Genomic DNA, 23,811 nt, shown 5'->3' with positions numbered 1-23,811 from the left:
TATGTGTGATCTGTTACTCACCTATATACCTGGTATGTGTGATCTGTTACTCACCTATATACCTGGTATGTGTGATCTGTTACTCACTTTTGCCATCATCTGCAGTTGAACGTTTGTTTTTCGTTTTTCAATATTATGAAGTCTGGAAAACAAAGCTTTAGCTAAATTTTTATACACATCTGTGATTATTTCAGATGCTTCCAAAAATCAAACTTTTAAGACAGTATACTATACATTATTAAAAGATTTTTAAAACATGTTGCCATAAATTGTTTCAATTTATACTCTTCGCTAGCAAATTCTTAGGAATATAGGAATATAGTCACTGATAGTATATCCATGTTTTTTTAAAAAAAGAGCAAAGAAAGACAATTTGATAGGTATTAAATGAGATGGTCTTACTAATCTTTGTCTAAAAAATTTTCAAGTAATATTAGCAAGGAAGTATATATCCTAAATATCTGTAATGTAGACCTCTCCCACCCCTGGCCCCCATTCAGGAGATTTAAAGAAGGGCACTTTCTGTTAGATAAAATTTCTGCTAGAAAATAATAAAATTAATTTTAAAACTTTTTCTTTGGTTGGGTTTTATAGTTTTTCTCTTAGACCTCTGATAGTGTGCAATACCATTGACAAAGTAGATCAGGAAGGAGACACTGCCCAAGAGGGTCATTCCATGCCCATTGCCTGCACCAATCCCTAAACTTTATTAAGCAAATGGGTTAGCTGAGTGTGGTGCGGAATACCTGTAATCCCAGTACTTGGGGAGGTTGCAGCAGGAGAATCACGAGTTCAAAACCAGTCTCAGGAACTTGGCGAGACCCTCGGCAACTTGGTGAGACCCTGTTTCAAAATCAAACAAATAGCCGGGCGTGGTGGCGCACACTTGTAATCCCCGCGCTTGGGAGGCGGAGACAGGAGGATCGCGCGGGTTCAAAGCCAGCCGCGCGCGCGCTGAGGAGACCCTGTTTCCAAAAATGAAAATGTAAAAATAGGTCTGGGAGTGTAGCCCGGAGGTAGAAGGGCTTCCAGGAACCCCAGTACCACCAAAAAAAAAAAAAAAATCAAACAAATAAAATAGGGCTGGGGGAGTAGCTCAGAGAAAAAATGCCCCTGTACCACAAAATAAGTTAAGAAAGAAAGAAAAAAAGAAAGAAAGAAAGAAAGAAAGAAAGAAAGAAAGAAAGAAAGAAAGGTGTTAATACAGGTGCCGATATTTTATTGAACATGGATGTTAAATGTGTTAAAATATTGAACGCCATGGCTGTCATGAGCAAATCTGTCTTGCTGCACTTTCTTTCTCAGCATAGTGGCAGAGCTCCTTCCAAACTCAACAAAATTTTGCATTATCTACCTCACTGGAGAGGCCCACAGTAATCCTCTATCTTGCAGCCCCACCAAGGAGAGTCAGGACTGTCTTGTCCTCTCCTTCCCCTAGAGAGACCCCTATGGTCAGAGCTTGCTGGTGGCACCCACCCCTCGCGACACATTGGCTGCCACTCTCTGGAGTCGGACAGGTCTGACATCTGCGTAGACAGACTTGAAGCGGTTTGAAGAGACTGCTCAGCTGGCGTGAGGAGCCACACAGCCAGCTGTCATGTCTGCGGATGAGTCGAAAGTCGTGCTCGTTTTCACCAAAGCTCTTAGATAGAATCTGTGGGCTCTCGCCTGTTTAGAAGTCAGGTTGGCGGCAAAGCTAGGTGGGAGGCAAGCTCTGCCTCAGCCCATCCACTCCCTCCTCGCTAAGCACACGCTGCTTATGAATCTCTTTGAGAAAATTAACTGTTAATAAGCTAAAGAGTGATGTATGCATTCACTCGTGCACTCCACCTGGGTTCTAAGAAAGTCATCTCAGAGGTCTTCGAGTTCTCTGTTATCTTTAAGATCTGTGTCTTCTGTGGTTATTGCTGTGGTTCCTATGATCATATTTCCCATAAGTAGGATGATGGCTTATTGGGAACACTGGGTTGAAGGTCAAGGCTCACTATTCCCCATGGTGTTTACACATACAGAGCTCTTAGACTCACAGGACCACACAGCCGAGGCCAGTTATTTTTATGTACTAAAACTGTCTTTTCAAGGTGCCTCCACGGCCTGTCCCTATGACAGCCCTGTCAGCACATCAACATTAATGCTCTTTGAATGAATTATTCTTAGGTTGGCCAGTCCAGAGGCTAGAAACCAGGTTAAATGAGTAAGCCAAGGTCATCTAAGGGCGCAGTGGCTGTGAACCCTTCAGATGATCAGGGTAAAGCAGAGAATCACTGAAGAACTAAGCAGTTGCTAGAAAAGGGGCTGGTATCTGCCCGCCTTCTCTACAGTAAGGATTGTCATTTGGGGCTTTCTCTTAGGCCCACAGTTTCGAAGAGCACGGACTTGTATCAGCACTTGAGCTGAGCGAGAGTAAGATAGTCCATTTGCCAGACTTTCTTTCCTGGAGAGGTACTGTGAGACAGCTGGGGTACAGTGGAGCACAAGCCTGAGGTGCGCTGGCCAACCAGATATGACAGCTTCTACATGAAGCCGTCCAGTGTCTGCTGCTGAACGTGTGGGTGGCATCGCCCCATTGCGCACTTCCAGAGGAAGACTTATGACCTGGACAGGGACTGTGTCACACTGCACAGCCCTCGAGAGAGTGAGAGGTGCCTGCGCTGGTAACGCACAGTAATTGAAGACCTATACTACAGGTCTTGCAAGGCATCCTGGTAAATTCTCTTGATAACCCTTCTGATAACTGTGAAATTGCTTTGACTCACCCTTGCGGAAGGAACAGCGAGACACACAACCATGGCCGGAGCAAAACGGTCTCAGGTGTGTGATAGAGAAGTCTGAAGGGTGAGTGTAGGGGAGTGATACCATTTCGCTACAAGGAAAAGAGCTACCAGCAAGGATTTAAGACCCCTTATTGGCCTTATTATAGGAAAGGATAAAAGCAAGGAAAAGTAACCCCATAAAGAACAGGAGAGATCTAGCAATGCACATCTATCCTCAATCCCTCAATATAAACATGGAAAAACAGGAGCTGTTGCTTTCCCAGTGCCATCTACTCGAGGTAACTTCCCTACATGATAAGAATTTTATGTGATGCATGCTGGGGATTGAGACACAATTAGTTTTCTTGTAAAAAGTATACAGGCCCATGCTGAAACCTTAAATTGTTATAGAAGGCTACTCAATAAGGAGGAAAATATCTCTTCCGCATAAAGTGTTCCTTATAGGATATGTGTGTGCTGTGTGTATGCTTATCATCTTATAAAGCACACTATTCCAAATGCTTTATTTCTTGAATCTCTTTCCATATCAAGACAAGTAGATCTCTTATTCTGGGTTTCTCGTTTTATGTGTGAGGTTGCTTTCTTTGTTTTTGTGGCATTGGGAATTGAATCCAGGGCCTTGCTACCTCCCCAGCCCTGCCTCCCCCGCCCCTTTTTGATTTTGAGACAGGGTCTCACTACATTTTCCAAACTAGTCTCAAACCTGCAGTTCTCCTGTCTGAGCCTCCGATTGGAGGAGGGATTGATTATAGATGTGCATTGCTAGATCTCTCCTATTCTTTATGGGCTTAGAATACATTATTTATTTATTTTTTATTTTTTTTTTTTTTTACGGGTTTGGGGATGGAGCTCAGGGACATTCGACCTCCGAGCTACACCCCCGCCCTATTTTTTATTCTTTATTTTGAAACTGGGTCTCACTGTGTTGCAAAGGGCCTCACTAAGTAGCTGAGGCTGTCCGTGAACCGTGTTCCTCCAGTCTCAGCCTCCCAAATGCTGGGATTACAAGCGTGCACCACCACGCCCAGCTTAGAATACATTTTTTTAATGGGTGGAGAGAACTCTGAGATGAAGCTTGGAGTGTCTCAGATTAAAGCAAATAAAATCATAGCTAACTTAAGAGGTTAATATGAATATGAGTACTAGAGAGAGAGAAATATAGGCCTTTAGAGACTCATTATGAAAACCTTTTCCTATAAATAAAAGCTTCCACATAGCAATCCTATGGCAGTGCAATACTTCACTAATTATACACTTATTTATGTCACTTTTAAATTAATGTCTGTCTGTCTGTCTCTCTCTCTACCATTATGCCATGAACTGTGTAGGATCAGGGCCATGGCTGTCTTTGCTCACCACTGTATCTCGAGTCCCTGGCCTGGTGTGTGGAACAGACCATCAGTATGTGTGGAATGAAGAGACAAAGGAAAGCAAACTTGGAGTACGGAGTTGGTTTCTGGTGCCGCTGTTCACTAGGATTGCCCGGACGAAGCAGCTGAGGCAGGAGATGGTTTGGCTAAGGTTATCCTCTTGGGGTAGCAAGGCTGTCAGTGAATCTGGGCTTCCTGTTTTAATTAGAAAGCCAAGGCAAGAAAAAAGAAACCCGAAACTCCAATTAGAGAAGTTCCTAAAGCTCCCGAAATAAAGCTAGAAATGCCAGAAGAAGCTCTGAATAGCTCTGTTTCTTTTATGAGAAATAGTAAAGATGGAATGAAAGGGTAATTACAAAAGCAGTTTATTAATTTTGCCAAGGTACCCTGGAGACAATGGGGTTTTCATGAAATGTGGTTTTTTCGAGATAAGATTTGATGCTAGAGTTAAACATGGCCTACAGTTTTTTTTTTGTTTTTTTTTTTTTTTTTTTTTATTCTCTCTGTTCTTTGTTGGAAAAGCAGAGAGGCAGAAGGAAACGGAAACCTGACAAGTAGAAGCAAAACAGTACGGCAACGGGTTTGAAAGATGGTCCTTGCCCGTCCTCCCGTTCATCTTTATTGAAGTTATTCATGAGGTGTCTCAAAAGCAAACATCGCAGGGCTTAAGGCAGGACCGTCACTGATTAGTTTGACTCCGTATATCATAAAAGTATAGTGGTTTAATTTAGAAAGAAGTTTATTTTTCTCTTATTTAATAGAAGTCTAGAGGCGAGCAATCCAGGGCTCACAGCGTGGCTTCCATGTCCTCAGAACCCCCAGTACCTATTGTTCTTCTCTTGTACCCAATCACAGTTTCTCTTTAAATTCTACTCATGGTCCAAGGTGGCTGCTAGAGCTCTGGCCATCACATCTACATGTCAAACTGGAACAAAGAGACAAGGCAAATAGCCTGCAAAGATTCCCTGCCATGCGCTTTATTTTATTTTATTTTTTTTTTTAGCGGTACTAGAGATGGAACCCAGGGGCATTCTACCTCCAAGATACACCCCCAGTCCTATTCTAATTTTTTATTATGAACCGGTTTCACTAAGTTATGGAGGGCCTCACAAATTTCTAAGGCTGGCCAGGAACCTGCAGTCCTCCTCTCTCAGCCTCCCAAGTACTGGGAATATTAGCATGTGCCACTGTGCACGGTTCTGTATAGATCCATCTTAAAGCCAGGATTTTGGAGAGATATTGGAATAAGCCACTGATCCTGATTTCCTACAGGAGACCTTCGTTTTTCTTTACTGTAGAATTATAATTGGATTTTTTTTATCAATAGAGAGAGCTAAATTAGTCATTTGGTATTGGTCACTAGTCATATGGACTTGGAAAATAGGGCTGAGAAAAAACTAAAATACAGTTACAGATATTCACTAATAGATATTAGCAGAAACTTAGGGGTACTCAGGATAAGTACCTGGCCTTTTGAGTTCAACACACAAAGCAAACAGCAGTACTAAATATCTGAGTGCGGTGTAAATCTCAGTAAGAAAAGTCTTTGGCCACTGGATGCTACAGAATGGCCGTTTTTCAGTGCATAATCATAGAGATAAATTAGTGGACATTCGGACTCTTTGGAGTCCCTGGGGTTCGCAGGATTGTTGTCAGGAATTGGGTTGTGATTGAGAACGTCTGCCTTCTGCAAGGAGAAACCAGGCTCTTTGCCAACTCCTAAACCTCTATTGTCCTGTTGATTAGAATCCCAGCTCATTTTTTATGTTAAAAAGTGAGGCTCAGTTTAAATAACCCAGTCCATTCCTTGGTGTACCTTTTCGACACAGAATACTGAATCTGATAAACCATGAGTCCGAGCCAGTGTTGGCAATTTGCAAGCCATTTGAATATTAGCTTTGTTCTTCTGTCCTGTAGACAGCATTCTCCCCAGCAAGGGGAGGAAGGGGATAAAAGGAGAGTCAAGAAAGAGCCTGTGCAACCCAGGCCATGGGCTTTTCAAGTTCCAGTAATAAAAGGTTCTTTAAGAGACCAGCTACCCTATTGAGGGGCCCCTTTTCCACTGGCCTTCTGCCCACCTGTAGCCGACTTCAGAGAAGATAGAGACGCCAGTGAAGGAACGTACAAGACCATCATTAAGCTTCGTGACCGAGTGCTTTTCAAAAATCCTAGAACCACAGACAGACTCAATTTGGACCACTAGCTGGTTTTTTGTTTGTTTTGTTTTTAAGAAAATTCTATAGCTCTTGAAATTATTGTGATAAAAATGTGGTTTTCTTGCCAAATCAGTCTCCTAGGCTTGAGTAAACCTACAAGAAGACAGGGTGGTTGACACGGCATGCAGTCTTTGGCCACTGGATGCCACTGAGTAGATGACTATGCCAGGGCTTCTGTGCCTGGAACTGTGTCCGAGCCACAATTAGCACTGGGCTTCCTAAAGGCTTGCTTTCACCTTAAGGGGGGACATGCGCATCTGCACCTAGCTGGTGATGTATTAAACCTAGTTCCTGGGTGAGTCTTGGGGCAGAAGTAGGAACATAACTGTTTGGAACCTAGCTACTCAGCTGCAGGGGTGCTCTTGTCGGCCTTGGTGCTTGTCCATCCTACACCTTTGTGTGGCTTGGCTAGCCATGTAGAGCGGCAGTGGACTTGGGTGGGTTGGTGGAGGCGAGAGGCTGTGGCTGTTAATGGTAGTTGTAGGTCATCTTAGAAAGAGGAGAGTCAGGTTGATCACATTCAGGATCCGACTTGGCCCTCCTGCCATCCCCTGTGGCATAAGTACCGGTGGGTCTGCACAGCTCTTAAATGGACGGCGAGGAGCAGTGTTGTCTCCTCTATGAAATAGGCTCAGGCTCCCAGAATTTAAATTGCACGTTGGCTCTAGTGCGCTATCTGCTTATACCCTAAACTTTATATGTAGCATTTTGTGAAAAGAACTGCCAAGAGCTAATTAACAGCTTTTCCTAATGACCTTTTTGATTGGTTCTTTCTGGCCTGGTAGAGGTTTGATCATAGTAAGCTACGGGAGAACCAAAGTAAGACTCCGAATCTGAGAAGACATCGCAAGGACACTGCGTGAGCGCGTGTTTTCTTTTGATCTAATTTAGAACTTGAAAACAGATACTCTGCGAATCTAGCAATAATGTGGGTCTGTGCATGCGCATGTTAATATAAACTTTTAAAAGGGAGACATTCTGAAAATGGCAAATGGCAGTGTGTCACACATTCACAGACTTGGGCCCCGGCCAGCCCAAGAATGCTTGGGAATGATGCCCGCTGCTCTTGCTTCCCGTTTCCTCCCAACACTGCCTAAAACTTTATTCCTGGGCATCAGATGGGCAAATCCCACTTCCCCACCCCCTGCCACTCACATCCCAAATTAGGAATTTAACGCAGATTAGAACTCCTTGCATCTAAAATCAGCCACGCTGTTCTGTGCATGATGTTGTGCTTTCTCTTCAACTCTCTGTGGCAGGTAAGACAAATTGGCTCAATAAAACTCATCACAAAGTCCTGCTTCGCTTTCTCTCCTCTAAAAGTGGGGGGGGGGGGAAACAGTCAGTGTTCCAGCTCTTTCGTGCATACCATGTAAGTCTGGCCGAAGAGATTTAAGTAGAAATTTCTGGAGGATTTTTCTCTCCCTCCTTCCCTCCCCGTCTTCCCTCCTTGCAGCATGGACACAATAACTGGAGGCGCAGTGGCTGCCCTGGGTCCTTGAGAACAAGGGCTAGGTGCTTAGGGAGGCCGGGAAGGGATAGCAAAGGGGCCTTAGTTATTTGATGATGTACTCGAGCAGCGGCATCAACCCTTGGCTTTCAACATCCAGACTTATTACATGGAAACATTAAATCCCTTGCTTGTTTAAGCTACTGGTTGCAGCTTCAGCTCTGACTGTACCGTGGCTGTAATGGACACAGTCTTACGCAGTGTCCATGTCCTTCTGCCGTGGCATCACAGGCTGAAGTGTTGGCAATTTGTAGGAGACCTAATATACGGTATTTCATCTTATCCTTGTTATAACAGCATTTTCTAGTTTTTTTTTTTTTTTTTTTTTTTTTTTTTGGTGTGTGGTACTGGGGATTAAACCCCGGGGCATTGTATTCCCAAACTATAACCCAGCCCTACTTTTTTTGTTTTTTTAATCAGGGTCTCACTAATTTCCGGAGGACCTTGCTAAATTGCTGAGGCTGGCTCCAAACCTTGATCCTCCTGTCTCAGCCCCCCAAGTACTAGGATTACAGGCCAGTGCCATCGCTCCTCGCTTTAACAGTATTTCACTTGTGTTAGGCTAGTCTCTCTGTCCCATCCTGTTTTAAATAAGAACAGAATTTGAAATGCAGTTCAGAATTACTGGTGTCCCACTAACATTCTTTTAATAAGTTTTGTGTGTCATGAATTTTGCTAAGTGCCCTAAGTATAGTGAACAGAGCAATATACCTGTCTGTGGGCTGCTTAGGGCATACTGAAGACCACGTGGAGATACATACTGTTGGTACAGCGGGGCAGTGCTTCAGTAATAGTCTATGTTCGTTACAAGCAGGTATCAGTTATGAGGTAAGGACACGTATCAGTTAACTTCTTCGTATAACAAGCTGCCCCAAACTTAGAGGCTTAAGACAGCCACCATCGTTCACCCCCAGTTCTGGGCTGGCGTCAGCAGGCCTCTTGTGCTCTCAGCTGGACTCTCTCCTTGGCTGGCCTGGAATGTCCTCACCAGGAGAACATGGCGTCTCTTCCTCCAGCAGACCAGCCTGGGGTTACCAACGTGGACCTGGGCAGGGCTCCAAGACAGACGCAGGTGTGGAACTCCCACAAAGCTGCCCCTGTCACATCCTGTGACATCCAAACAAGTCAGTGTGGCCCAGACCTACGGGGTGGGAAAGTAGACACTTTACCTTCTCACCCTCAGAAACCAAGGGTCATGAATACAGAAAAGAGTAAAGGAGTTGTGGCAGTGTTTGTGTAATCTAGCACAGGACTCTGAGAGAACAGGGGCATGTAGAGCAATAATTTTCATAGAAGGATTTAATCTCACAGTTTAAAAATTCAAGGTAATGTCATGGTCTTTTTCATTAGCTCTTAATAAAAAGTGGTACCATCAGTCATCAGTTTGGCCATCATTTTCCAGTATTGATGATTCCTTCTCACTCCTCATCATTTGAACATTGGTCTTAAAATAACCCATGAGAAAGGAGCAGTCACATGGCCAAACGTGCAGGCTGGAAATCGCCCTTGGCCTTTTCTTTAACCCAACACATTCCTCATGGACCTCTGTAGGGAATTCTCTTCCCTCGAGATTCTCCGTGATGGAAAGGTCCCATGAGCAAATGAGTTGGGGAATCTTCATGAACCATATTTTGGGGGGATTTATAATGCAGAGCAAGAATTAAGACCTCAAGAATTCCTGGCATTAAAATAGTTTGCTATTTAATTGAGTTCATTGGATTTCATTGCTGATAAGGTCCAAAGTTATTGGCATGTTTTGTTTTGTTTTTTAAATATGGGCCAGTTAATCCCATCGCCATTCGCACTCCCCACACTGACCAGCCCTGGTCTTCACGTTTCCCTTTCTCCCTAAGGAATAGGAAAGATGGGCGGAGGGAGCGGCACTTGGTGATGGTTGGCTTACTAGAAGATTTTTACTCTTGAAAAGATGTAATTGGCCAGGCGTGGTGGCGCACGCTTGTAATCCCCGTGCTTAGGAGGCTGCACAGGAGGATCGCACGGGTTCGAAGCCAGCCTCAGCTACTCAGTGAGGCTTCCAGCAACTTAGTGAGACCCTGTTTCCAAATAATATATTAAAAAAAAAAAATAAAAGGTCTGGGAGTATAGCCCGGAGGTAGAAAGCTTCTGGGTTCCACCCCCAGTACCACAAAAAAAAAAAAAAAAAAAGGAAAAGATGTAATTGTTTGAATGGCTTTTTCAAAAGTGACAGTCCCAGACATGTACTAGCTTATTTAATATGCAAGGAATCCTATTAGGTAGGTAATTTTACTATTCCCATTTTATAGACCTGGGGCAACTCTTAGGGTTCAGGAAATGGTTTTGTTTTGTAGGGACAGAGCCATGGTTTGGCCGTGTGACCCTAGAGTCCATATTCTTAGCTGCCACACTGTTCTGCCCTGAATTGTACTAAGTGCAAAACACAGAGGGCAACATGTCCATGTTCTGAATGAAGCATACTAAGTATTGTGGGCAGTGGAATAGTCTCCCCACAGCGTTGACTGACTGTGTTTCTGGTAATTGGTCCCCGGTGCCTCAGTTTGAAAGATGTTTCAATATATAAAATAAAAATGCCTATTGTTTCTAGGGATGCCTTGTCCTCTACTATAGGTGACAGATACATTTCCCAAATATAGGGAATTATATTGTTATCTGGGAGGTAGTTCACCTTCTAGCAACTCATTTTCCTTGATCAAGGAAGATAGCCTTTATCAGATTCTTTGATAGTGTTAAAAGATAGCATCATTCTACTTTTAATTTATGAGATCTGCCTTCTGAAAAAAAAATCTTGGTGGGAAACATGTTTTATGTTTATATCAATAAAAGTTTCTGTCTCAAAGGAAGAAATTAATAAATCAAACCTTTAATGTTTGATTTAAACCACATTTATCTGCCACAGATTTCTATTACCACTGGCCAAGTCATTTCAGGAATTTTTTCTGGTGTTAATGGGGCAGAAGGAGACTATGCAGAACAAATGTGAGTGGAAATGTTTTTAATTTTAGGTTGTCAAGGTCTTTGCAAACATAGAAGTGATAAACCTTTATACAATGCAATAATCATTCATCAAAAGACTACCTTGGCCGGGAATGGTGGCACATGCTTGTAATCCCCGTGCTTGGGAGGCTGAGACAGGAGGATCGTGCAGGTTCGAAGCCAGCCTCAGCTACTTAGTGAGGCTCTCAGCAGCTTGGCGAGACCCTGTTTCCAAATAAAATATAAAATAGGTCTGGGAGTGTAGCCTGGAGGTAGAAGGCCTCTGAGTTCCATCCCCAGTACCTAATACCACACACACACACACACAAAAAGACCACCTTGCAGGATCATGAGCTTCTTCTTCCCCTATTCTTTGGATTTCTTCCCCACCCCAAACAATATGAGGATGTAGTGTATCAACCACATTTCAAGGGAATACACACATACCTTCATTAGAAACGGGGAATGTAGATGTTAATGTAGACCAAATTTAGTTGTTATAAAATTATCACATAAAAATACAATTGATGTATGTGCTACAAATTGAGGGTTAACCAAATGCAACAAATTTAGTTACAGTGATGACTTTACTGTAACTGTCATCTGTAATTGATGAACAAAATAACAGCATACGTAACCTCTTACTATCACAAGACAACACAGATAACAAAGGAAGCTTTTCTGAAAATACCGTTCATCCACTTCCTCTCCATCAGGCTGCATTGCAGGGTTGCTAGGCAATGCGTGAAGCCAGGGCTCTTGGAGCAGTTTGGGTCCACCCATGATTTGCAGACACTATTGGCAGAATCACTAACTTGAGACCCCTTCATAAAGATGATAACTATATTTAATTATATAAAGTGGTATTTGATATCATTCTTCAAAAACACTGATTATTTTTCATTTGGAATAGTAAGCTAAATGGTATGTTATTCTAGAAGCCCAATAGCTTTCAAACTTAGTGTGTGTTCAGAAGCATCTTAGAACTTATTAAAAAGCAGCCTCCTGGACCCATCCTTGGAGAATCAGGTTGTGGCCAAGGACTCTACAGTTTAGTGAGGTCAATCCGAAGCAGGTGGTCCACAAATCTTTGCCCAAGTGCTCACAAAAGAGTAGAGCATGTCAGGCGTGGTTTCGCATTTTTGTAATCCCCGCACTTAGGAGGCCGAGACAGGAGGATCTCACAGGTTCGAAGCCAGTCTCAGCTACTTAGTGAGGCTCTCTACAATTTAGTGAGACCCTGTTTCCAAAAAATATATAAAATGGGTCTGGGGGTATAGCCCAGAGGTAGGAAGCCCCTGGGTTCCACCCCCAAAAAAGAGTAGAGTAGAGCAAGAGTTGGGGTTGCTTTCTAAAATCCTGGGTCTAGTGCACAGGCAGCCCCTAATGGAACATTGAAAACTACTCTTTCTCCTTTTTCCACTTCTGTCAAGAGCCAGTCTGCCATATCCTTTCAATAGTGGCTATTACCTCTTAATCTACTGATGTTGGCCTACAGCAGCAGGAAGGATATTCCCACAATGCAACAGAGTGGCAAGTCCCACTTGATGGTAGCTCAGTTCTCCTGACTTCCCTTTGCAGCTCGTGTGTGTGTGCGTGTGTGTGTGTGTGCGTGTGTGTGTGTGTGTGTGTGTGTGTGACTGGAGATGATTGAATTCAGGAACATTCTACCTCCAAGTTGTTACACCCTCAGCCTCATTTTCTTTTTCTTTTTGAAATAGGGTCTCACTAGGTTGCTAAAAGAGTCTAACTAAGTTACTGAGGCTGGTCTTGAACCTCTGTTCCTTCTCTCTCAGCCTTCCCAGTAATGGATTACAGGTTTCTGCCACCACATTTGGCTTCCTCTATAGCTCTTTAACTTCCCCTCTGCTGTTTACTTCCCGTTCTGTACTTTATGATCATACTGTGGAGAATGTATACTTTCCTAAGAACTTTTTGGAAGAGTTTCTTTTATAAAGGCTTTTCTTGTGCAGCTCCTTAATGGATTAAAAAGAAAATAAGGTGATGGACAGAACTTTGAAGAGAGACAAGCTATTTGCATAATCTCAGAGTATCTCTTGCAAGATAACTATGAAAGGAAAAATAGTAGCTTTGTTGTGGAGAAACCTTGCAGACGCTACCTTAATCACATGATTAAGATCAACATCAGTGAAAAGATTTGTCAACACTACGTAGCACCTGAAGTCATGGTGGAAGAGGAACACATTGCTTATTTTTAAAAATTTTTATTAATTTTTTTATTGGTGCATTGTACTTATACATCATAATGGGATAAAAAACTTGTGTGGGCATAAATGCACACATCACCCAGCCAGCCCCCACCTCACTCCCTCCCCATCCCTCCCTCCCATGCTTGGTTTAGTGGTTGACTTCGATATGAATAAGTACATCATACACTTTAAATCGTTTCCCTCTCCCCACCTCCCATCCCCACAGTTAGGCTGCCTTATTTGCTCCTCTGTAGGATCTCTTTCTTCACCTGGAGTTCCTTCTATAACCCCATTCACCCTAACTTTCACATATTAGGGAAAGCACCCGATTCCTTACTTTTTGTGACTGACTAATCTCACTTAGCATAATGTCCTCAAGATCCATCCATTTCCCTGAAAATACCGCAATTGTAGTTTTTTTATGGCTGAGTAAAATTCCATTGTGTACATATCCCACAGTTTTGTGATCCATTCATCCGTTGATGGACATCTTGGCTGGTTCCATAGTTTGGCTATGGTGAATTGTGTAGCTATGAACATAGATACACATGCGTTAGTTTGGTAGTTTGGTTTCCTTTCTTTTGGGTGGATACCCAGAAGTGGTATTGCTGGATCGAATGGTAGATTTGTTCCCATTCTTCTGAGGATCCTCCATACTGTTTCCAAATTGCTTTCTGTGTTCTTCCTCATTGTGCATGAACTCCACCAAATCAAACATCAGACATGCCCAAATTGTGAGGCATTCTACCAAATACCTAACCAGTGTTCTTCAGAAGCAAGATTATATTTCTCAGCCTGTCCTCTGAGGTTAGGAGAGACTAAGAGGCCAAGACAACTAAGTGCTGCCTGGGATCCAAGACTGGGCCCTTGAACAGAAGAGAAACAACTATGAGAACCCCCAATAGAGCTTGTAGTTTAGTTCATACCAGTGGCTACAACTACTGGTTACCAGCACTGTAACTTGTTACCACTTGATAATTATAATTAAGATGTTGACATGAAGGAAAGTTAAATGATATGTAGGACCTTCATACTATATTTTGCCCCTTTTATATAAATGCAAAATTATTTCACAATAAAAAGCTAATCAACAGTACTTGTGTTTAACTGGGCATGGTGGCACAAACCTGTAATCATAGTCCTTGGGATGCTGAGACAAGAGGATCGCAGGTTTGAGACCAGCCTAAGAAACTTGGTAAGACCCTTAGGAACTTAATAAAACCCTGTCTCAAGCTGAAAATTGAAAGCTGGGTGTGGTGACGCACACATTTAATCCCAGTACTTGGGAGGCTGAGACAGAAGGATCACAGGTTCACAGTCAGCCTCAGCTACTTATTGAGGCCCTCCACAACTTAGATTCTGTTTCAAAAATAAAGAATAAAAGAAATCGGGCTGAGAGTATAGCTCAAAGGTAGAATTCCCATAGGTTCAATCTCCAGCACCACTTTAAAAAAAATCAAATAAAAATAAAAGTGCATGATGTGTTTAGTAATTGCATACACAGTGGCTCAGTATAAAGCAATATAAAATTTCTATGCAGCCAACCTCTTCAGAATGTATCCTTCCCAAACATACTTTTTGTTATATTCCAAATAATTGTTATTAGTCCCTTTGCGGGCAGGATAAATACCATTTTTGTGTGTACTGTGAAGTGTTTAAAACCAGTATGGCAGCTAGACTTTATGTTCAGAAATGTAGCAATGCAGTGAAGCCGGTATGTTCCCTTCCTGCCATTCTGTCTTCCCAGTTCCCCCTTGCTTACTTTGAGACAATTGGTGGAATTTAATTGGTATTCTTGTTAATTTTCAGCTTTCCAAAATTGGCAGAGATTGCATCCTACCATATTTCCTCAACTTGCTTTTTTCCCCCCCTGCAATAAGTTTGTGTTCATTCTTTTTCTTTCCCATATATATTTCCACTATATGAACAGGCAGTATTTATCCATTCTCCATTTGACAAACACGTTGGAGTCTTTGTTTCTGATTTTGAGTGGGTGGTGTTTACTTTTACCAGTGGTTTTTGGAATCAAAGGAGATCTCTGTACTCTCCGATCTTTGGCAACACTGTCCATAATTGTTATTCTTGGTACCCGTGGCCTTGCATTTTCTTTTCTCTAATATCAGGTGGAAAGCTTTTTGAGATTTTAATTTTCTAAAATAAACATTATTGGGATAATAAGACTCTAATGGTGTTGAATGAGGAAGAAAATACTTAAAAGAATTAAACACTGTCCACCTGCTTATCTTGAATATTCATTTATATTTAGTCTTTTGGTATTTATTTAAGTGGTGTTGCCTTCTGGGAACTTATGATTGTTAGACAGCTTTATGCAATATGGGAAACTGCTCTCTGAGCTGAAAGAACGGAGCCTAAGTAAAGCCTAAAGCTTGAGAATTATATGCCAAATTTGCTGGCCACTCTGTTCTACAGGTCTTTTGTGTTTAACATTCTAGGGGAAATTTTGACACAATCAGTAATAATTTTGCCTGCATTTAACATTATAAAGGAGAGTACAGCCCACCAATTTGTATTATAGCAGAATTCTTATTTGTGTACATCTTTCTTGTTTAAAAAAAAAAAAAAACCTCCAGATTTACCTTTAGAATTTGCACCTAGAGTGAAATAACCCAAATTATTTTCTTCCAAGATTACTTTATTAAAATGTTGATCTTAACTGCAAAAGCATATAACTGGTTTCACAGCGCTCTTGCATATCTTATTTGATTTCTACAACAGCTTTGGGTAGAGACAAGCAGGGCTAATATTACCGTCCATATTTTACATGCTAATAACACTGGGAAGGAAGCCGTGGGGGGAGGTGAAAGACCTGCTCAAGGTCACAGAACAGAACCAGAAACCAGATCCTTCGACCCCATCCTGCCCAGACGGTACCGCTTCTCAAAATAAAGTATTAATCAAGATGTCATTGCCTTGCCGGCATTTTAATAGATAACTCAGTAACACAAGGCCCACTCGACAGTTAATCATAGCAATTTGGGAGTTTCTCATCGTTGCTTGTGATAGATTAGTAACTGTCTGTTTCGCTGCCCTCATTGTTAAAAAGGTCAGAGATAAAAGGCTTAAGACAAACATTCAAAAGGACATGTCGCGAGCGGTGCATATTTTTAAGGGAAGAAACTGTTATAAGCGAAACGGATCGGAAGGTGTGACATCGCCCAGAGTTAAAACAGCTGGGAAGACAAATGGCTTCTTGATAGCTTCAGACCTACAGATGAATTAAAGCCACTCAGCAAATAGACTCGTGCAGTTGATCACCCCGATCGCAATTTTTTAAAATGCAGAAGCGGGACGCTTGGAGTATTGTCTTCATGTCAGAAATGCACCTTTGTGCTTGAAAATGATAAAAAAAATTGCAATCGATCCTTACAACTGTTCTGTTCATCTTTATTGATCAAGTGCAAGAAAGATAAATCGTAGCCCAAATAAGATTATAGTAAATGTTAGCATCATAGGGGACTCTGGGTTGATAGAAAGCCATTCATCATCTCAAACGGTGACCCGTCCGTGGCTCCAGCCACCCCGCCTCTGCTGTCTAATCACATACCTATTGATTTTATCTACATCCTCCAAACCTGGATGTGACTGTCATTGGGCAGCCCAGATTGTTAAATGCAAAGGGGTCGCCGATGTAAAGAGGATTTCATTTTCATTTTCTCACCAACCAACAATGATTTATTAAAAAAATAAACTACCTCCAGCCAGGCACGTGGAGCCTGAGTGATTAGGTTGTGAAGGCGCACAATGGGCGACTGTATTGTGTCCTGTGCTTTGGTGCTGCCCTGCCTGCGTTGTGCTGGGTATTTCACTGAGGCCCAGGGCTCGCGGGGTCATCCATGCGGGCCACCCTCTGTAGTAAGGTTGCTTTCAGAGTAGTGGGTCAGCTGCCCTGAGAAAGGCATTATTTTGCCATTGCTGCTTGGTTTATGTTGTAGCTTGGTTCATGTCAGATCAGAAATATTTGGGGTTTTTTTTTGTTTTGTTTTGGTATTGAAATTACCAAAGGCTGCCTCTCCATTCCTGCTGACTAATGTGTTCTAAATGTCGCTGCTCTTTTGGTCATGCAGCGGTGAAAGAACAAATTCTCTTCCATAAAGAACCCATCTCGAAGCCAGAATATTATGTTAATGGCAGGATTCTTTAAAATCCTAATTGGAACACTGGTAAAATAGCAGGCAAGTGTGGATGCTGGGATTTCATTGTTTGGTGTCGAGCATCCTGTGATCTTACAGTGGGAGATTCTAAATGAGGTCGGTCTAAATGATCTTTCAAAATTATGTTAGGAATGTTTACAAAGATGGTGAATTTACTGGGGAATTTTAACTAAGAAAATTTACCTGTGACTCTGATCCATATACCAATGACTGTACTTTTTTTTTTTAGTATGGCTTACATTTCTATAAGTAGCCATGCTACTTATGCGAGAAATCTTGTTACTTTTGTGGCATTTTGTGCATTTTGTGAAATTAAACACTTTATTATCCGTCTTTGTCCACAGAGCTCAGAGTTCTACAAAGTCACCACGGAGCAGTATCAGAAAGCGGCCGAGGAGGTAGAAGCCAAGTTCAAGTGAGTGTTTAAAGCTGTTGTAACTGTCGGCTCTCCTCAGTGTGGAACACTGGGGGTGTTGTGGAGTGGTGGAGAGTTTGCCCTGCTTCTCCTGAATTCCTGCTGTTCCACAGTCTACATGTAACACAACGGCATTTGACGAACGCTCATCTGAACTCGATCTATTTCATGAACCCGGCGTATTGAAAGCACTGGTAATAGAATTTTCATCTGGAGTAATATATAACGTAGAAGGCCCTTGATTATGAAGGTGATGTTAAATTGCTGCCTCTATGAAGGGAAACCATCCACTCTGTGTCATAACGTGATGGGCGTGGCAAGTTTGGATATCCCTCTTTCTCATATTTAAACTGTTCTTATGTCTTAACGTGTTACCTTGAACGCATTTAAACCACAGACGTTACTTGCCCTTGATCATGAAGGTGATGTTAAATCGCTGCCTCCATTCATCCTTGGGTCGTTTCACTGAATGTTCTGTAATTGACGGATCAAAGTGTCCCTGACCCCTGAGCCTCATACGTTCTCTCTCCTGCCAGTTCTCACGGGAGGTAAGAAGACACCATTCAGAATTTCCCTGGGTCTATAAATGATTCCCTTGTATAACCCCTGTTAGTAACACATGTGCAAATTAGTGAAGCAAAAAAAGGTGTTGTGACAGGCTTCCTTGAAAGATTGCATTGGGCTCTGACCTCCTTCCTTGTACGTGTTTATAAGCATTTGATAAAATGATTAAACCCTAAGGTAGAGTTATTAGTTTCTGCTACAGTGCAATTTGTATAGTAATGAATATTAGTGTTACTTTAGTGTTGATTAAAATAAGATTTTTTTTTAAAAGGTGCTTTGAGGGATTTTTAAATAGACAAAACCCCGTAGTCTTCCTTAGTCAATTATCTCTTTTAGAGGTGATGGAGAGAGGCCCTTTAAAAATGGATCACTGGAGCTGGGCGGGTGGCACACAACTGTAATTTCAGTACTTGGGAGGCTGAGACAGGAGGATTGAAGATTTGAGGCCAGCCTCAGCAATTTAGCAAGACTCAGAAATGCAGAGACACCTTGTTTCAAAATAAAAAGGGCTGGGGGTGTAGCTCCAAGGTAGACTGCCCCTTGGTTCAATCCCTAGTACCAAAAGAAGAGAAAAAAGGAAAATAAATGGGTCATAAACCACGCATAAGTCTAATACTTGAGAGGCTGACACAGGACAATTGCAACTTAGCAAAACCCTCAGTGTCTTTGCTAAGTGTCAGCAACTTAGCAAAACCCCCAGCAACTTAGACCCTGTTTCAAAAGAAAAAAGGGCTGGGCTATAGCTCAGCGGTTCAATCCCCAGTGCAAAAAACAAACAAACAACAACAACAAGACCCACCACAGGATCACAAACCTTATTCTTACAGGTTAATGTGATAGCTTAATAATTTAGATAAAGAATTGGATGTAGCCTTGATATTGAAAGGTGCTTTACAGTTGGGCACGGCTCAGCTCAGAGAGTGCTTGTCTCGCATGAGCAGACCCCGAGTTTAACCCCCAGGACCACCAAAAAAGAAAGTCTCTCTCCCTGTATATTTCTTTTTATGTTTTGTATTTGCATTTATCTTTCCCCTTAATGATAACACTGATCTTCTGTGTACTGTTTTAATTTTTGACTTGGCACTCTGAGTATTCGTTATAAGACAGTTTTGAAATTAACTAAAACGTAAGATAAACCAGACCGATTCTGACTAGAATAATCTCTCAACACCTCATGACTTGGTTGAAGCTTGAAAAACATACTTTGTAGGCAGAAGAGAACGAGATTCTGGAGGAAAATCACACTGGTTGGTGGGTGGCAGCGTTAGTGAAGATGAATGGCGGGACCCTGAGGACCAGCCTGGAGGGGCCAACGGGCCCCGGAGCTGCTGGCTTGGGAGTCGCCAGATGGTGGTCGACCGGGTGGGCATCCTGACTCTTGCGCCCCTGTAAGAACAGTAACCTGACCGTGGGTGGGAGGTTTGGAAGGAGGTATTTGACATTCGGACAGAGGCATGAAAAACGGGAGCCTGATGCATCAGCTGGGAGGGCGTTTCAAGTGAAAGAGAAAAGAGAGACTGATACAAGCACAGTTGTTGAAAGATTGCACATGAACTAGTGATTGGTGCATCTCTTTGCCAAGGCTTCAGAGGACTACAGACTGGGTGACTTGACTTAACACATTTGTCTTCTAGTGGTTCTGGACTGGACTCCTCTGAGGCCTCTCTTTGCGGCTTAGAGATGGCCATCTGATCCCTGGGTATTTCCTCTCCCAAGAGCCCACCCTTATGATCACATTCCAACTTAATCACTTCTTTAAAGACTCCTCAATGCAGTCACACTTTGAGGTACTGGCCACTAGAACAGCAGCAAATAAATGGAAGGAGAAAGAGGGTGCGATTCAGCATGTAATACTCGATAAAAGGTTCAAAAGAACCAAAACCAAGAGCTTAGCAGATTGGAAAATTGGTAGAAGCTGGATTCATAGAGGGAAGGAAGTTAGGTTTTACTGAGACGCCCTGCCCAGCTGCGGGACCTTTCGAGAAGGAGAAGCCGCATGGATCACTAACACTAATGTTCTGATAGGTTGCAGTCTGTAGACAGCATGGACCTGCGGGGTAGACTACTTAGGCTTACGTAGAACTTCACTAGTATTCCTTGTTCTTCTCTTTTTAATGTAATAGTCTTTGTAAGATCCTGTTCTCATCTGTCTAAATTATGTACTAAGGTCCAGGTGTGGTGATAAATGTCTTTAGTTCCAGTACGTGGGAGGCTGAGACAGGAGAATTACAGATTTGAGGCCAGCCTTAGTAATGTAGCCAGACTCTAGCAACCTAGGGAAGCCATGTTTCTTTTTCTTTTTTTTTTTTTTTCTTTTTCTTTTTTGTGGTACTAGGGTTCCTGGAAGCCCTTCTACCTCCGGGCTACACTCCCAGACCTATTTTATATTTTTTTTATTTATTTGGAAACAGGGTCTCTTAACCCAGCGAGGCTTACTATGAACCTGCGCGATCTTCCTGTCTCCGCCTCCCAAGCGTGGGGATTACAAATGTGCGCCACCACGCCCAGCAACATTGCCATGTTTCGAAACAAAAGGAATGTTCCTAGGTTTAATTGCCAGTACCAGAAAAATAATACAAGCCCCCCCCAAAAAAAAAAAATTATGTATATATGTATTAAGGGGTTTGGCCTTACCAAAAAGAAGTCTGGACTTTGTACCAGGATCCTGCAAAATAAACCCTTGGAATTTCCCTAGCGATAAAAACTGTTATTCATGGTGGACCCTTGGCCAGTGTGTTATCAGTGGGGCCGGGATGCTGGAGACCAACTGAGTCATATAGCAATCAACCAATCAAAGTATATAATGAGGTCCCAGTCACCAGGCTGCCCTCTAAGCACAGGTAATCTCCCAGGTTGGCAGCATTCTCTGCATATTGTCACACATGGCTACCAGGCGGTAACAGGTCCAGGTGCAGTGGGAGCTTTGCCCATGGAACCCTCTCAGAGCGTCTGCGCAGCTCCTCTTTGGGCTGATTTTCTGTCATTTTCCTGTAATAAGCTGTGAGTGAGCGTTAATAGCCTTCTCCGAGACTTTCCGGTGACTCATTGAGCAGCAGAGTAGTTTTCAACCCCCTAGACTTGCTGTTGATTTAAGAAGCGCGGGCATTCTTGTGGCTGCCTCAGACTTCGCTGGTGCCAACTCCTGTACAAACAGCAACCCAGGTTTCACACACCGAACGAATGTCAAGCGCTAATGTTTTGGCCCGGGGGTGTAGCTTGGTGGTAGAGGGCCTGCTTCGTATGCAGGGGGCTCTCGGTTTGATTCCCAAAATTGCAGAAAGCAAAAGGGGGAAAAAGAAAAAAGAAAAACAGAAGAAGTTGAGAGCAACTTTTATTATACCTATATCCACCCTCGCCCTCCCAGCTGTGACCTAGCCTGAGCTTCCTCGAGGGTTGTTTTTGGATTCGCAGTGAGCTTGTTAGCTTTGCACCTGGGAACCGGCAGTGCAGTGCTCACAGGGATGCTGCTCACCCTCACGGCAGGGGCCAAGATGACATAGCAGAACTGTGTTTCTTCTTGGAAACTTGACCATCTCAGGTAAGCATAACCCTTCAGTCTTACGTAAGGTACCACACTCTATCCTTTCTGTGGCATGACAGACCTGTCTTGCCTGGCCAAACGATTTTTAGTGTCTCCTCTCTGCACAACCAGCTCAGCACTGCAGGCTTCACCTTTCAGATCTCCAGCACCGTAAACCTGCACGTAGCCATCCCTCTTAGGCAACAAGCTCTGAAGCACTTTGAGGAGGATTCCTTAGTTATATCTGATGGAAGTAAAATCCTGTTGGGTGCATTTTGGCTACAGGAAATGGAAGCTATCTAAGTTGCAGTTTTAAGGGCAGTATTACATGACTGATGAGGGCCACCCAGACTCACTGTAGAGGAGATGAAAGCCAAGAACATCTGAGGCTGCTCATGACCAGCACCAGTCACTTTGGTGCTTCCCACATGAGAGCTGATGGGATGTGTCAAAGGGTGTGCCTAAAATATTAACTCGAGCTTCAGTCCCTCGATTTATAGTTAAGGCAATAAACCATCTAAACACTTTGGAATTAATAGTTTTTTTCTACTTCATCCACGCATCATTCATCCATAGAAGCTTCTACATGACATGCCTTCTGTTGCATTCTGAATATTTATCTATGAAGAAAGCAGGCATGGTCTTACTAGTGTAGAGCTTAGAGTTCATCACACAACAAGAGGAAGACATACTTTTAAAATGAACATCTTAGCTGGGAGTGCTGGGACACAGCCTGTAATCTTAGTACTTGAGAGGCAAACAGGAGAATCACTGATGTGAGGCCAGCCTCAGCAACTGAGCAAGACCCTCAACAACTTAGCAAGACTCTGTTTCAAAATAAAAAGTGGAATAGGGCTTGGAGTATATCTCAGATGTAGAATGCTCCTGAGTTCAATCCCTAGTACCACAAAATAACAACAGCAATAATGATGATAATAAAATGATCTTTTTAAAAATACAAAGTTCTACTGTGATAGAATAGTTACATACCTAATAGCTCTTAAATCGTTAGACTATTATTTATCATTATTTCAGTGAGAATTATAGAACTTGAAATTAGAGAGTTGTACTGTTTATTTTTCTGCAGGAACTTTTTCCCACAATAGCTTTAAAATTTTTGCCTTAAAATGTAAATCACTAAGCAAATAAAGTTTTCTTATACCTAGTTTTTGTTTTAAAAAATGCTCCTCTTTTTTCTGATCTAAAGCCATCATTATCAGCACTTTGTGTCACGTTTACCATCTTTGTCATTATCTGCCAACTAGAGTAACTTATGGTACTAGTTCCTACTTGTGTAGTCTTGGTAACCATTTTATAGTTGGGATGAATGAAAACCATGTTCTCTAGTTTTCTGCCTTGCATGTAAGTGATTAAAACATTTTATTAAGTAATATTCCATGGGACTGGGGGTAGATCTCAGTGGTAGATGCTTGAGTGGCCAGCTTGCTGAGACCCTGAGTTCAATCCCAAGCATCACAAGGAAATAAGCTTTACATGTAAAGTGCTTACAAGTATAATAAAAAATAAATGTTCAATACACATTAGATTTTACTGTTATTTTTAAGTTATAAAACTATGTGTCAGAGGAAGAATTTCTGTATTTCTTTCCACACAAACCTAGGCGCATTAAACCCCAAATAGAACATTAGAAGGCATATGAACCCTCTGAGAGTCCATTGTGCAGGCAGGATTACAACACATAAAGCCCTTGTGACAAGATGGTGTGTAAGAGACGTGTCACGGCAAAGTGCAGAGAGCTGTACGGGCCATCCCCTGTCAGCATCAGACTTGGATCTCTCTGGGCATACCAGAGCTGACGTAAGGAAGTGTTACCAGTGAATACCCAAATTGTTTTTAAAATGTGAAAGCAAAGCTGAGCATGGTGAAGCATGCCTGTAATCTCAGTACTTGGGAGGCTGAGACAGGAGGATTGCAGGTTTGAGGCCAGCTTCAGCAACACAGCAGAAACCAAGTCAATTTGATCATTTAGAATCTGTTCAATTTTGTTTTAGAATGGAAAGGGGGAAAAAAGGGCTGGGGATTTAGCTTGGAGGTAGAATGTTCCTCGTGTTCGAAACCCAGTATCC

At 42.5% G+C, this 23,811-nt stretch overlaps 1 protein-coding gene across 1 annotated transcript in view; it reads left to right on the top strand.

Annotated features, from left to right (window-relative positions):
- Positions 1 to 23,811, top strand: part of CHCHD3 (coiled-coil-helix-coiled-coil-helix domain containing 3) — a gene marked incomplete at both ends in the record, with an annotated part of 279,332 nt that overhangs the window by 213,244 nt on the left and 42,277 nt on the right. The window contains one exon of the mRNA XM_080701232.1: positions 17,570 to 17,640. Coding sequence (XP_080557358.1) covers positions 17,570 to 17,640 — 71 coding nt within the window. The remainder of the gene's footprint in view (positions 1 to 17,569; positions 17,641 to 23,811) is intronic.

The sequence above is a fragment of the Muscardinus avellanarius genome (assembly GCF_963383645.1).
Source record: "Muscardinus avellanarius genome assembly, chromosome: 9".
Classification (NCBI taxonomy): domain Eukaryota; kingdom Metazoa; phylum Chordata; class Mammalia; order Rodentia; family Gliridae; genus Muscardinus; species Muscardinus avellanarius.
Note: the sequence above shows the minus strand (reverse complement) of the source record. Positions and strands in the feature narration are given on the sequence as shown.